Source organism: Montipora foliosa, chromosome 3 (genome assembly GCF_036669935.1).
Source record: "Montipora foliosa isolate CH-2021 chromosome 3, ASM3666993v2, whole genome shotgun sequence".
In the NCBI taxonomy this organism is placed as follows: domain Eukaryota; kingdom Metazoa; phylum Cnidaria; class Anthozoa; order Scleractinia; family Acroporidae; genus Montipora; species Montipora foliosa.
The window spans coordinates 5717562-5730061 of NC_090871.1; the positions used below are offsets into that span (position 1 = coordinate 5717562).

A 12500-nucleotide genomic window follows, 5' to 3' on the forward strand; every position below is an offset into this window, starting at 1 on the left:
TTGAAGCAACAAGGATAATAAAAATATGTTTAAAATAGCAGTTTAGCAGGTGTTTGATAATTTTAATGGGAATCTCCGTAAAAACGAAGGTTTTCTAAGAAATGTTTAAAAAACTCGCAGCAGTCTTTTATCGGGTTTAAAAACACGAGCTGTAGCCCTTAATGATTGGCTTAAGGTGATTCCCTTGTTTTGCACCGCGCATCTCATACTGCGCATAACATTGCGACTTCGGAGATGATGGCATTTCACGCTGGCCATCTAAAGAGAGGCAACAATGTCCGCTTTTGCTGTTCAAGAGCTTCCAAGTACAATCATGATAATTCTTCTTAGTTAAGGTGCTGTTTTGGAACTCGCCCCAGTCCTTTCCCGGAAAAAGATCACTTTGAAGCTGAAATTGCCCCTTTGCCACCCATTTATCATCGCGTTGCCAAGAAACGAGCACTGTGACCCCTCCCCCCCCCCCCAATTTTTAATGGTCTCATATACTCGTAATAGGCACACAGAAAACATATTTTAAGACATATTTTAAGGAGAAAAAAAGTTGGATGGTAGAAGTTGTAGTATTTACATATACATGACGCGATACTGCATTTGGAGACCGACACTTAGTGCAAGGTGATGACTGTAAACAATACCAGCCACTATATTTAAACTCTTTTGTTGAACCAGTCACTCATCAGAATTTCCCACCTCATCCTGTCGTTCTCTTGATCTTCGGTGGGCTTTTTCCCTCACACCTGAATCGTCATTTTCATCAAAGAAGTGAATAGCTGTTCCATCATCCATAATAATCCTGTCACACTCAAGGCGTCCTCCCTCAGCCGGTCGCGGCAGCTGAACGACAGTTCCTTCTCCCATGCTGTTGCCATTATCAGATCCTCTGCTACTGTTACTACCTTTTGCTGATAGTTTCTGATGAGGTTTCGTATCCTCTGTATGCACTGGGCGATCTCTAGAACCCACAGGAACCAGTGCTGTGACAAAATCTAATGCAATGTAATACAATCTTAGCATTAAAATCTCTGCACTGCTACAGTAAAACCACCTAAAAGTATTAAAGAGTGATTTTAAAAACTTTTTAAAAGTGCAAAGTAAGCAGTGGCAAAATGAGACCTACCTACCATTTTGGACAAAACTCGTTGGGAAAATGTGGCACTCTGATTTGTCAGTGATTAAGATTAAATTCTTCCTGCTTCCCCACCTCCTCCCACATTCCAATGTTGGTTAAAAAAAACGGCCAAAGGTTTGCACAGTATTTTGCCTCATCATTACAACATTGGTAATAAGGGGGAAGAGGGGTAAGGACGGATATACTTTGTGAGTGCATGTCAAATGATGCCAAAGCTAGAATTTTTCCCAAGAGTTTTGTCTAAGATTGAAGGTGTAGGGGGTGGGGGGGGGGGAAGGCCACCATGGAGACTACTGTACTCTGAGCCTCGCTGTGCCAATGCCTTGCCAATGCCTTGCCAATGTCTTGCCAATGTCTTGCCCCTACCGCAGAGACCCTCTCCTGTATCCCAGTTCGAATTTACAGTACAGAACCATGCAAAAGTAAGTTGACAGTCTCGACTCGATCATCACGAGAATTGAGGATCAAAAATCAATTCGAGAATCGAGACTTGATTCACTCGAAATCAAACTAGATCCTCGACACTTGATTCTCACAAAATCACGGACGGGAAACCTTGTCAGTTATTCATAATCAATTCAGCTTTCGCGAAAGCATTACTCCTCGATTAAATCACAACAGGAACTGCTTGATTCTCGACTGCCGTTCCTCGATCCTCGCGAGACTCGAGACTCGAAAGAGGTTGCACAGTACTGTAATTTCACGGTAGACACTGATCGGGAATTATTTTGTTCCTGCTCAGAATGACATCATTTCATAAACTAGACAGGGTAACAATGACACCAGCAAACACCTATAACTAAGTACTATTATTTATTACCCAGATAACAACATTTGGAAGTATTATTAGAAGGTTGTTTGGGTTCATTCTTGATTAGAAGAGTTTGACCAACCTGTCTGAATTTCAGCCACTTCAAAATGATTCACACGATTTTTTCCATTTTCTTTTAGCTTTGAAAGAGCTTCACTCAGCATTTTGCCCTCTGCTTCTTCCTTTTGTTGTCGTTCTATACGACGTTGCCTTGCACACTCCAATTTTAACAATTCCTTTTCTTGCAGATGCCTTGCGATTTCCTTCAACAGCAAAGAAATGATGTCTCAGATCTATTTTTGTCAAACAGCCACTTCTGCCAGCTCTTAAAGTTAAGAGCAAGTGTTTGAAATTCTTTAAATTTCATTCTTTTGTCTGAGGCCGCGCAACATGAAATTTCAAGCATCCCAAACAATTATTACACCCACAACAGTCACAAAGAAGCAATACTAGTGCAATAATGCTGCAGAGATGATGCTTAATTAACCTTTTGTAGATAAATGCATTGAGAAAACATTAAGTGATGGAGAAAATCTGACTTCTGCTGGCATTCAGATCTAACAAAAACAAAAGTTTGTCTTCATAAAAAATCATACTGTAAAATCCCAGTTACTATACTGAATTTTAGGTTTGACTCACGTTCCTGTCATTCTGCTTGACTGACTGTCAGTCATATTACGGAGCTTACATGTAAGCACACAACGACATTGCAGAGTCAGACGGCAACTGGATGTTAGCTGTTTTCCTTTTTAACTTGTCTTGGCACTAGTACATTCACACTGCTAAGTATCTTTTCACAATTAGAGACGATTAGTTAAAAAATCTGAGAGAGACCACAGCTGTCTGTCCTTGCGTGAAAAATGATCACTTCCAGTATCCGTCCATGCCTCAAAACATCGCGTCCTTAAGCTCCCAATTGACAATTGAATATAACCAATCATTAACTTTACTAGATCTATGACGATTCAAATTACACTAAACAAAGTTTCAATTCAACACAAAAACAAAAAAAAATGGTTTTTTTTGTCATTGTGAACATTTCTTTATACCAAAAAGTCTTGAATTTATCCATTCACGCCTAAAGCGCACCCAATTGGAGAGTAAAATCGTCTGGTGTTAGCCAGGGTAAAATTTACAAGTCTTACTCTCAGGTAGGGAAGAGTTACAGCTTGGTTTAGATTAGCTTTGTTGAGTTCCATCTCACATGAGGTGCCAGTGTCACACAAAAGAGCACGCTCCTTGAGAGTGCCCTTCCCTACCTGTGACATTAAATTTGACCGATTGTTACTTGTACGTGTAAGTCATAATTTGAAAAATGAACTCTGAAGTTTGATTTTCAGTTGTCCTTTTTCTATTGCAATGCAACTACCTTAATCCTTCTTTGGGTGCATTACATCATTAAACAATACTATCGTTACACGAAGTTGCATCTCTGCGATTCTTTGTGAATGGTTCATGGGTTCCTCAGTGTCCAAACTAATTTTACGACCAAGGGGTTGCAAGACAGCATCTATCAGAAAATTTCTAATTTAATTTAATAATTATTATTAAAAGACTCGGGGTGTTGGCAACATTTCTGACAGTGTAAAAAGCAGTTTTACTTGACTTACATCATAGTTTAACCCATTGACTGCTGGGAGTTAAGAACGTTGCGTGACATCCAAAAAAACAGCTGCGAGGGAGACTAGCTGGGAGTGAGACTTACCATATTTTAATATGTACCATACAATACATTACCTACTTAATTGACCGCTCCCCATAGGGGCTTTTCAGGGCCAATGAAACACAATGAAACGACGGAACAGTACAAGAACAACTGTGGAACAATAACTTGAACCAAGTAAGAAGAATGACAAGTCATTAAATCAGGATGATGATCCTAGCATGAATTGTGTAAGGGATAGCATCTTACATTCATCTAACTTAAGCCCTAACTTCCCTACTTTACCAAGAATGAGGGGATTTAAAATTGCATCTCTTAATATCTGTAGCCTAACTTGCCATCATGACGAATTGTATGTCTTCATGGAAGATAAAGCAATTGACATACTTGGATTGAACGAAACGAAATTGGATAAAACAATTCCTGATAGCCAGGTAGACATTGAGGGATACGATATACTCCACCGCGATAGGAATAGAAATGGTGGTGGTGTAGCTTTGTACATTAGACAATCTTTGAATTACGTAAACAGACAAGACCTCTCCTCTCACGAAGATTTAGAAATTTTGACGGTTGAAATTAAAAAGCCCAAGTCCAGGCCATTCCTGCTGACAACTTGGTATAGACCTCCATACTCGAAGGTTGAAATCTTTGAAAAATTCGAATCCTACCTGCTAAAACTTGATAAAGAAGATAAGGAGAGTATGATTGTTGGTGATACTAACTGTAATCTATTACCGCAAACGCCTGACCGCAATACTGAACACTTAAAGTTTATTACTGAAACGTACCAATACATTGAATTGATAGATATCAGCCAACGAGAATCACTACTGCTACCAGAACACTAATCGATCACATATTCACTAACAAACCAGATATCATAACAAATCATGGGGTCTTACACGTTGGTATTTCTGACAACAGTCTTATCTATGCTATTCATAAACATAATACGACCAAAACTGATCCAAAGGTAATTGAACCTCGCCAATTTAATAATTTTGATAGTGGTGCCTAATTCATTGATGACATAAAAGAGACACCTTTCCATCTTGCTTCTCTTTTGGATGACCCAAACGAAATGTGGTTAGTTTGGAAATCTCTGTTTCTGGAAATTGCGAATAAACATGCCCCGATAAGGAAAAGAAAAGTGAAAAGTAAATCTTCACCGTGGATATCATCCGAACTGAGGCAGAAGATGAGAAAGCGTGATTTTCTAAAAAAGCAAGCGGTCAAGCTGAGTTCTCATCAAATGTGGAATGATTATAAAAAGGCACAAATCAGCACAGCTCTGCACAGCTCAATACATGTATCTCGTCTAAGAATGATAATTATCTACTCAGTTCTTGTTTTAATGTCACACCTCACTCAAAGAAATAATTCTTTACACCTAACCTTAAATTTAACTGCTTATCATAACTTCTTTCATTAATTTAAACACTGTAATATTACAAGTTTTGTGTAATAATCATAAGAAATTTATGCAAAATGCTTTTCCTTGCTCAACTACACAGACATGAGAAGAAAACAAAAAGAAATAAACAGGAATGGAATTCTGTTGTTTCTGGATGTGCATGCATTCACAATTAATTACAAGAAGAAATCATGAAAAGCTCTAGAAAAAAATGTAAGAAAAGATTCACTTTTACTACTGTAGCTGCAGTACCTTGCATATGGGAAACAAAAACAATATTATTGCAAAAGCCAGATTAAGTTGACCTGAGGCAAACAGAAACAAAGGTTTTTTATCTCACCTCAGATAAAAACCATGGCCACCATGAAGTTCAAAGAAGTTTGTTATTTTTGGCCTAAAGAATGCTGCCTTGTGTCAGCCACATGACCTTTTAACTAGAGTACATACATGTATGTAAATGTATGGATGTACAAGGTCTAAAATACTTTCAATAAACCTTTTTTATACCAAGTACATTAAACTGAGAACCATTGAAAGCTGTAGGGATACTTGAGTTACAACATTTGAAGATTATATACTGTACTTGTAAAGTGATTCTCTATTTTTTTTAATTTGGGTAAAGGTATTTTCGTCAACACAGCCAAATTTAAAAAAAAATTGCAAAGAGCTCTGAAAACAGAAAGCAAAACCTGGGATGAGAGGAGAGATCAAAGGTTTTCAAAGTTTTTTTCAGAATTGTGATTTTTGCAGGTCCCACACCCATGTGGGTTTTGCTAAAAGCAGGCCCGCAGCCCAGCGGCCCGCGGCCCACGGCCCGCCACGGCCCAGCGGCCCGGCGGCCCGAAGGCCCAGGGGCCCGCGGCCCACGGCCCACGACGGCCCGGCGGCCCGGAGGCCCTGTGCCCCGGAGGCCCACACAGTTTTGTTGTCCAGCGGTAAATCCACGCCCATGCACAGCTTTGCATCGGGTTTGGGCGCGCAAATGAAACACGGTGAGTTTGAATTCGTTTACCATTTTAATAATCATTTCAATCCTTTTCAATCCTTTCTTTCGTTGCATGTTGCTAAGTGGAAAACGTTGTCATTCTCTGTTGTTTTCGTCTGTTTACAACAACAAACAGAAACAAGGATTCAAATGATTAAAATGGTAAACGAATAGGCCATTTCCGAGTTCATATCCGCCTCCTCTTCAAAGCGAGTCTGAGTGCAAAGTTTTTGTGATGGTAATTAGTTCTACTTTACATATGAATGAAAACTAATTTTCATAAGAAAAACTTCGCACTTAGACTCGCCTTGAAGAGGAGGCAGACGTAAACTCGGAAATGGCCTATTCAAACTCACCGTCGTCAATTTTGCACGCCCAAACCAGATGCAGATCTGTGCATGCGCGTGGATTTACGCTGGACAAAAAAACTGTGGAAAATCAGGAGTGGGCTACCGGGCCTCCGGAACGCCGGGCCGCCGGGCCGCCGGGCCGTCGCGGGCCGTGGTCCGTGGGCCGCTGGGCCTTCGGGCCGCCGGGCCGCCGGGCCGCCGGGCTGTGGCGGGCCGTGGGCCGCGGGCCTGCTTTTAGCAAAACCCTTTGCAAAGAAAGTCACTTTTCAGACAAGTCCGGGCCTTGGGACAATCTGAAGTCTAGCTACATGGATCAGTCCTTTCAACGGGTTTGGTTTTCACACTACAATGTACATGTACATGTAGGTGACGACCCCTTGACCAATTATAGCTTTACATCAGGTATTATTGTAATCGAGAAATCCGTTCCTTCGATACGTTTTGAGGAAGGAACTGCAATTTTGAGGCACATGGGATCATCATTCAACATAACACTCTCACCTTCGTCATTTTGGTAAAGTATACATGTATCATGTCTTTGGAAATTCATGGGAGATAGATGTTTACAACTCTTCAAGACTCCGCGGCAGATTCATAAAAATATCAGCTCTTATGGAAAACCTGAAAACTTAACCAAGAGCATGTGAACAAAACATGCTGGTAAGCCGCCAAAAACATTGTCAATTTCACGTCACAACCGCCAAAATTTCATTGGTCAAAACCAGACACACCCTTAATGCTTGAAAAGTAAAACTCTGCCCAAAATTCATCATGCTTCAAGGGTGAATGCAAATGGTAGTATCACAGGAAATGAACATGCCTTGAGACTGAAAGGAGCAGGGCAGCATCGGGCAGATATAAACTAACCCAAGACGTCTGATTTGAAACCTAAAGGATATGTAGCCTGCAAAGCAGGTATATTTTTGTTTTCGTAATTATTATCGGCCGACATCTTGGATGGTGAGACTAACAGAGGAGTGGGACAAGTCAAAAAATTGCACTCAGTGAGAGGAGGACAGTATGAAATGTTACCAACCCTCTACCGACTGTGTGCTTTCAAAATGGCGGCTCATTACAGTCCGTTATGAATGTTGGACTTGAAAAAGCATCCACCTACCAAAAAATACCTCCTCTGCAGGCTTAAGGATATGTGAAGCAGGAAATCCACACTCCTCTTGCCTGTGCTCTTGTTTTGATTCTCACAGAACTGGACAACTGTTTCACCAGGGATGTTACAGACGTAGCTTACCTTTGAAACATGACTGCATTAGGCTTCTTCAATAAGCACTAAAAATACAAGTGCTTCAAATTAGAAATTTTTCATAGTTTATGAAGGCATGTCATAAACAAGGACAAAAAAACAACAGTGGGAATTGTGACCACAGTAGTAATAATGCACGAAAGCACACTTTTTTGCTGTCCAGAATGCCAGTTTATGCAACTCATACAAAACGTGAATGACATGAAACCCTAGTAACGTGGATACATCCACGTGTTACAAAATCGTGTGCTTAGCTTTCCATCGAGTTTTGAATTAAAACCAGGTCTCAGACCAGTTACTTCACGCTTAAACCACAACGTTTTCTTAGCCCTGGTACTTACAAGGTCTTTTAAGGCATTAGTCACCACTTCACTGGTTTTGCCGCCCCGGAAAAACAGTGCAGTTTTCGTGTTTTCGACATTCTTTGGCTCGGGATGTTCCACAGTACGCCTTCCGCGCTGTGTTTTGGGACGCCTGTCAAAAACGAAACACGAGAATATACATAAGATAGTGTCGTGGTTAGTCTGATGAGAAATACTTGGACTGGAATGACAAAAATTCGACGACAAAACAGAAAAACACAAGTACTTCCGACACTGCTGCCATCTTGAATGTGCTCCTCTGTAGAGCTGGTAACTATCTTTCCAACCTCGTTCCCAGGGTCTCTCTTCCATGCCTTCTTTGTCGTTTAGGAGGGAGAGATAAGAGAAGTTCTCGTACATTTAGGACAGGCAGTCCTTGCTTTTGCCGTGTCACGTTAATGCAGTGTTTGATCTCTCCCAGGAGCCCATGACTAGGAGCGAAAAACAGCCCTATATTCCCGTCACGGAATTTTCACAGATCGATTTATTTTTAGATTGAATAAGACTCCCAAAAGAGCCCGATGACCAAACAAACGAAACGAATTTACGTCGTAGCTTTGTTTTCTTGCGGAAAAGGTAGTTTAAAAATAGATCGGACAGTAAAAATGCCGTGACAAAAGATCGTTCCAAACGCCGCTCTAGTCATGTGCCGAACCCTACTGTGGCTAACTACAGTTTTCCAAAGAAAAAGATCAAGATTTTGAAATATGAGAAATTAAATCAACAGGCGGTCTCTTCTGAAGCGTCAATCACTGCAATTGATGTGAAATGCAATTTTACCTAAAAAATAAATGCAAATCAGGGAAAAATGCTAATGCAGTAAAAACAAAACCGAAAAAGCTAGGTGACACACACTAGCACCAGCCCAGTGCAGCCAAGACATTGCGCATGCGCACAACCACTTCACCTGTAGCAGCCATGGACAGCTGTTTCGGTTTTGATGGGCCTCAACAGTATGGCGTAGCTAACATACCAGGCGAGTGTTTTAGACACCCCTTTAAGGTCTCGGTAAAGGAAAATGAGGTGTCCGCGGAAAAATGAAATAGTCGCGCCGCTGTTTTTGTAAAGGGTCAAACTATACACCATATTAAAGCTAATTAGATTGAATTATTTGAATAAAGTTTTCCTTTTTTTTCAGAGTCTTGAAGCAAGCAACCGTGGACAATCTTCCTGTCGGTGTACGTTGGATCAGTGGCTTGATCTGATCGGCGTAATTACAAGTTGAGAAACTAAATATTTTAAGCAAGAGCAGATACAACGTAGATTTGATTTTAGTGGTGTACCATATTTCGGCTGGCCAAACCAGCCTTGTTCAGGTACAATGAGAGTTTACATTGAATTGCTTCCAGTGTGCTTCTATGTATATATATATATATAGTAAATGGATGTTGACGTAATACTGGAAAGAATGTGATAAAACATGGCAGTTACAACGAATTTGAATTCAAATACTAACGGAAACGGGAAAATAACGGAAATCACTCTAAAAAAAAATAAACTGAAATCTAATACGTTTCTCTCGCCAGTAGAGAAGAATGTGTAGTTAGTTGGTTAGTCCATGGAAAATATAAGGACAGGTAGCCCAGTTTTTGCCACAGCGAAAAGAACCGGAAGAAAGTGCGGAATTAGAATGACTTACATTAGGGGATAGTTTAGCTGTTACCAGCAGGTCTCGAAGGTTAGGGGAGCGCCTGAAAGCCACAACAGGTAGATGTAGGAAAGCAGTTTTGCAGAGGTCAGAAGAAAGAAGTAGATTGTAGTGTTTTTTTATTATGTTGAATATGGAAGGAAGTGATGGATTATAGGTCGTTATGAAAGGTATGCGTTCGGGTTTGTTTATCTGTTCAGGTTGTAGGGTATGTATGCGGGGAATGTCTGCAGCGCGTTGTATTTGTTTAGTAACAAAGTCACGTTTGTAACCTCGTTTCAGAAGGTATGTCGATAGTTCAGTGGTGCGAATCTTGAACGTTTCGTCGGTAGAACAAATTCGTCGTAGGCAGAGTGCTAGGCTGAAAGGAATGGTTTTTTTTGTGTGTAGAGGATGACAAGAGGAATAAAGTAAATGTTGGTGTTTGTCTGTAGGTTTCGTGTATAGGTCTGTATTAATGTTTCCGTCACTAGTTAGCGAGACGTTAACGTCAAGGAAAGGAACATTGGTGGGAGAGTGTGAGCTAGTGAATTTTATGGTAGTCCAGACCATAAAAATGTCATCGATGAATCTCAACCAAGTATGGGGTTGAAATTGGGAGTTCCTTAGAGCATTTTTTTCGAAAAGCCCGAGGAAAAGGTTAGCAAAAGAGGGGGCCATTTTAGTGCCCATAGCTGTGCTGTGGATTTGAGGGTAGTGGCTATCATTAAAAGTAACGTTATTCATGGTGAGAATCATGCGGATGAGGTCGCAAATAGTGCCAGTAGGAATGGTGTTGTGAGGATCAGTGCGTAAAAAATAATCACAAGCATTAATACCTTCATTTTGTGGAATATTAGTGTATAAAGATGAGACGTCAAGTGTTACTAATAATGAATTAGAGGGTAATTTGCCAATGCCAAGGAGTTTATTGAGAAAGTCGTTAGTGTCTTTAACATAAGATGGTAGTTTGTGGACAAGAGGTTGAAGATGGTGGTCAATAAAATGGGATATGCGTTCAGTGGGATGACTATTGGACGAAACAATGGAGCGTCCTGGGTTACCGGGCTTGTGTACTTTGGGAAGGATGTAAAAACGTCCTGGTTTTACGTCAGGTTGTATTAGGTATTGTTTTGTCTTCTCGTCAATGAGGTCGTCAGTGTACTTTCTGTTTACGTATTGTACTGTTACTCGTTTTTGTATGTCAACAGTGATGTCTTCATTTAAGCGTCGGTAGAATTTAGAGTCGTTACGTTGTCTGTTGCATTCGTCAATGTACCAGGATTTATCCATAATAACCGTACCGGAACCCGCCCTTGTCTGCTGGTTTTATTACAATGTCTTGTCGTTGTTTAAGTTGGGCGTATTGCCTGTCGTTCTGAGGTGGTAAGATTGTCGCGAATAGGTTTAGGTTTACACGTAGTGATGTCAAGTTTAACAGCATCTAAGAATGTATCTAGCTAGGGCCTGTTCTCTGTTAGTGGGAGGGTTCCAAGAGCTTTTATTATGGAAAGAGTTGTCTCGTTTCTTCACGTTAGTGGCGTTGTTCTCGTCAAAGAAGTACTCTGTTAGTCGCATGCGTATTAGTTTTAAGGCCTCAAACTCAGAATCACCGAGTCTACTGCAGAAGCTCCTGCCCCTTTACTTTATTGCGAAAATAACCGCACTTTGTTGCATCTTAGGTCGACACACTCAATTGCAAGGGAACTAGTCCCTGCAACTAGTCCCCTGAAGAGTTTAGACGAAGGGACTGGTAACGGAGACTATTACACGCGGGGACCAATTGCACAGGAAAGTAGCAGAAACACACACGAGGGAACTAGTCCCTGCAACTAGTCCCCTGAAGAGTTTACACGAAGGGACTGGTCCCTAGTAGCGTTTACACGCGGGGACCAATGGACCTCTTTAGCTTGTACGTTTTCTTTTCACATTTTAGATCACGTGATGTTACTCCAGGGAACAGTTTCTTTCAAATGTAGTCTTCTGAAACAAAAAGAAAATTCCCTTGGGAACATCACGTGGTCTGAAGTGGGAAAACAAAACGTACAAGCTAAAGAGGTCCATTGCACAGGAAAGTAGAAGAAACTGGGGGCAAGCGGTATCATTCTTTTACTCTGCAGCTTTCTTAAGAAAACTTAAGAACTTATTAAAATAGCAATGCAGCATTGAAATAAATAAGCTCAGTACAAACCACAGATTGTTCAGCGAAATTATTCCGTGTTTGAATTGTTTCCGATTTAGTTCGGATGTAAGCGGAAAATAAGTTGAAGCGCTTTGTTACCGATCAGATGTGGCCAATACAGAAACAAAAATGGGTACTCGTGTACATTATTTCAAAACTGGTCGTCTTCCTCGTGATCCGCCATGTTGAAACATAGTTCGTAAGGAATTGTGGGAGCTTGTGATACCGATCTGTGATTGGTTTATTTTAATTTGGTCGCAGGGACTTGTCCCACGAGCAGTTCAAACGAGGCGTTTTGAGGAACAAGTTGCAGGGACTTGTCCCAAAAATTCAAACCAGTTTGAATTCGTGGGACTAGTCGCAGGGACCAAATCTTCGTCCCTCCGACTAGATGTTGTGGCAAAAATAACAAGTTCACAGAATGGGACGTTTCCCCGCGTCTTGTTGCAGGGACTAGTCCCCTCGTTGTGTACCTACATACACTCCAATACCACGTGAGGAATGTTTGATATGTAAAGAATTGAAGGAAATATCACGAAATAAAGTGGAAACTCTCACCTCATACTTACAGTAATTTGGCAGAAAAAGTGCCATAAAATCAGTCTCCGAAGACAAACAACAAATTCCTCTCAAGGTATTTGGGGTAGTAGAATCAAATAATATAATTGAAATTTGGAAGCGATGTAGGTGGGGTGGTTACGTTATTTTGGAAA

The 12500-nt window shown here is 40.8% G+C and overlaps 1 protein-coding gene across 1 annotated transcript in view; it reads right to left on the reverse strand.

The window, feature by feature from the left end:
* Positions 1-8144, reverse strand: part of LOC137995194 (uncharacterized) — a 24330-nt gene extending 16186 nt beyond the window's left edge. The window contains exons 1-5 of the mRNA XM_068840769.1: positions 7958-8144; positions 7605-7642; positions 6857-6976; positions 2023-2203; positions 691-974 (exon numbers count right to left, since the gene is read on the reverse strand). Coding sequence (XP_068696870.1) covers positions 691-974; positions 2023-2203; positions 6857-6889 — 498 coding nt within the window. The 5' untranslated portion in view covers positions 6890-6976; positions 7605-7642; positions 7958-8144. The remainder of the gene's footprint in view (positions 1-690; positions 975-2022; positions 2204-6856; positions 6977-7604; positions 7643-7957) is intronic.
* Positions 8145-12500: the final 4356 nt, after the last annotated feature.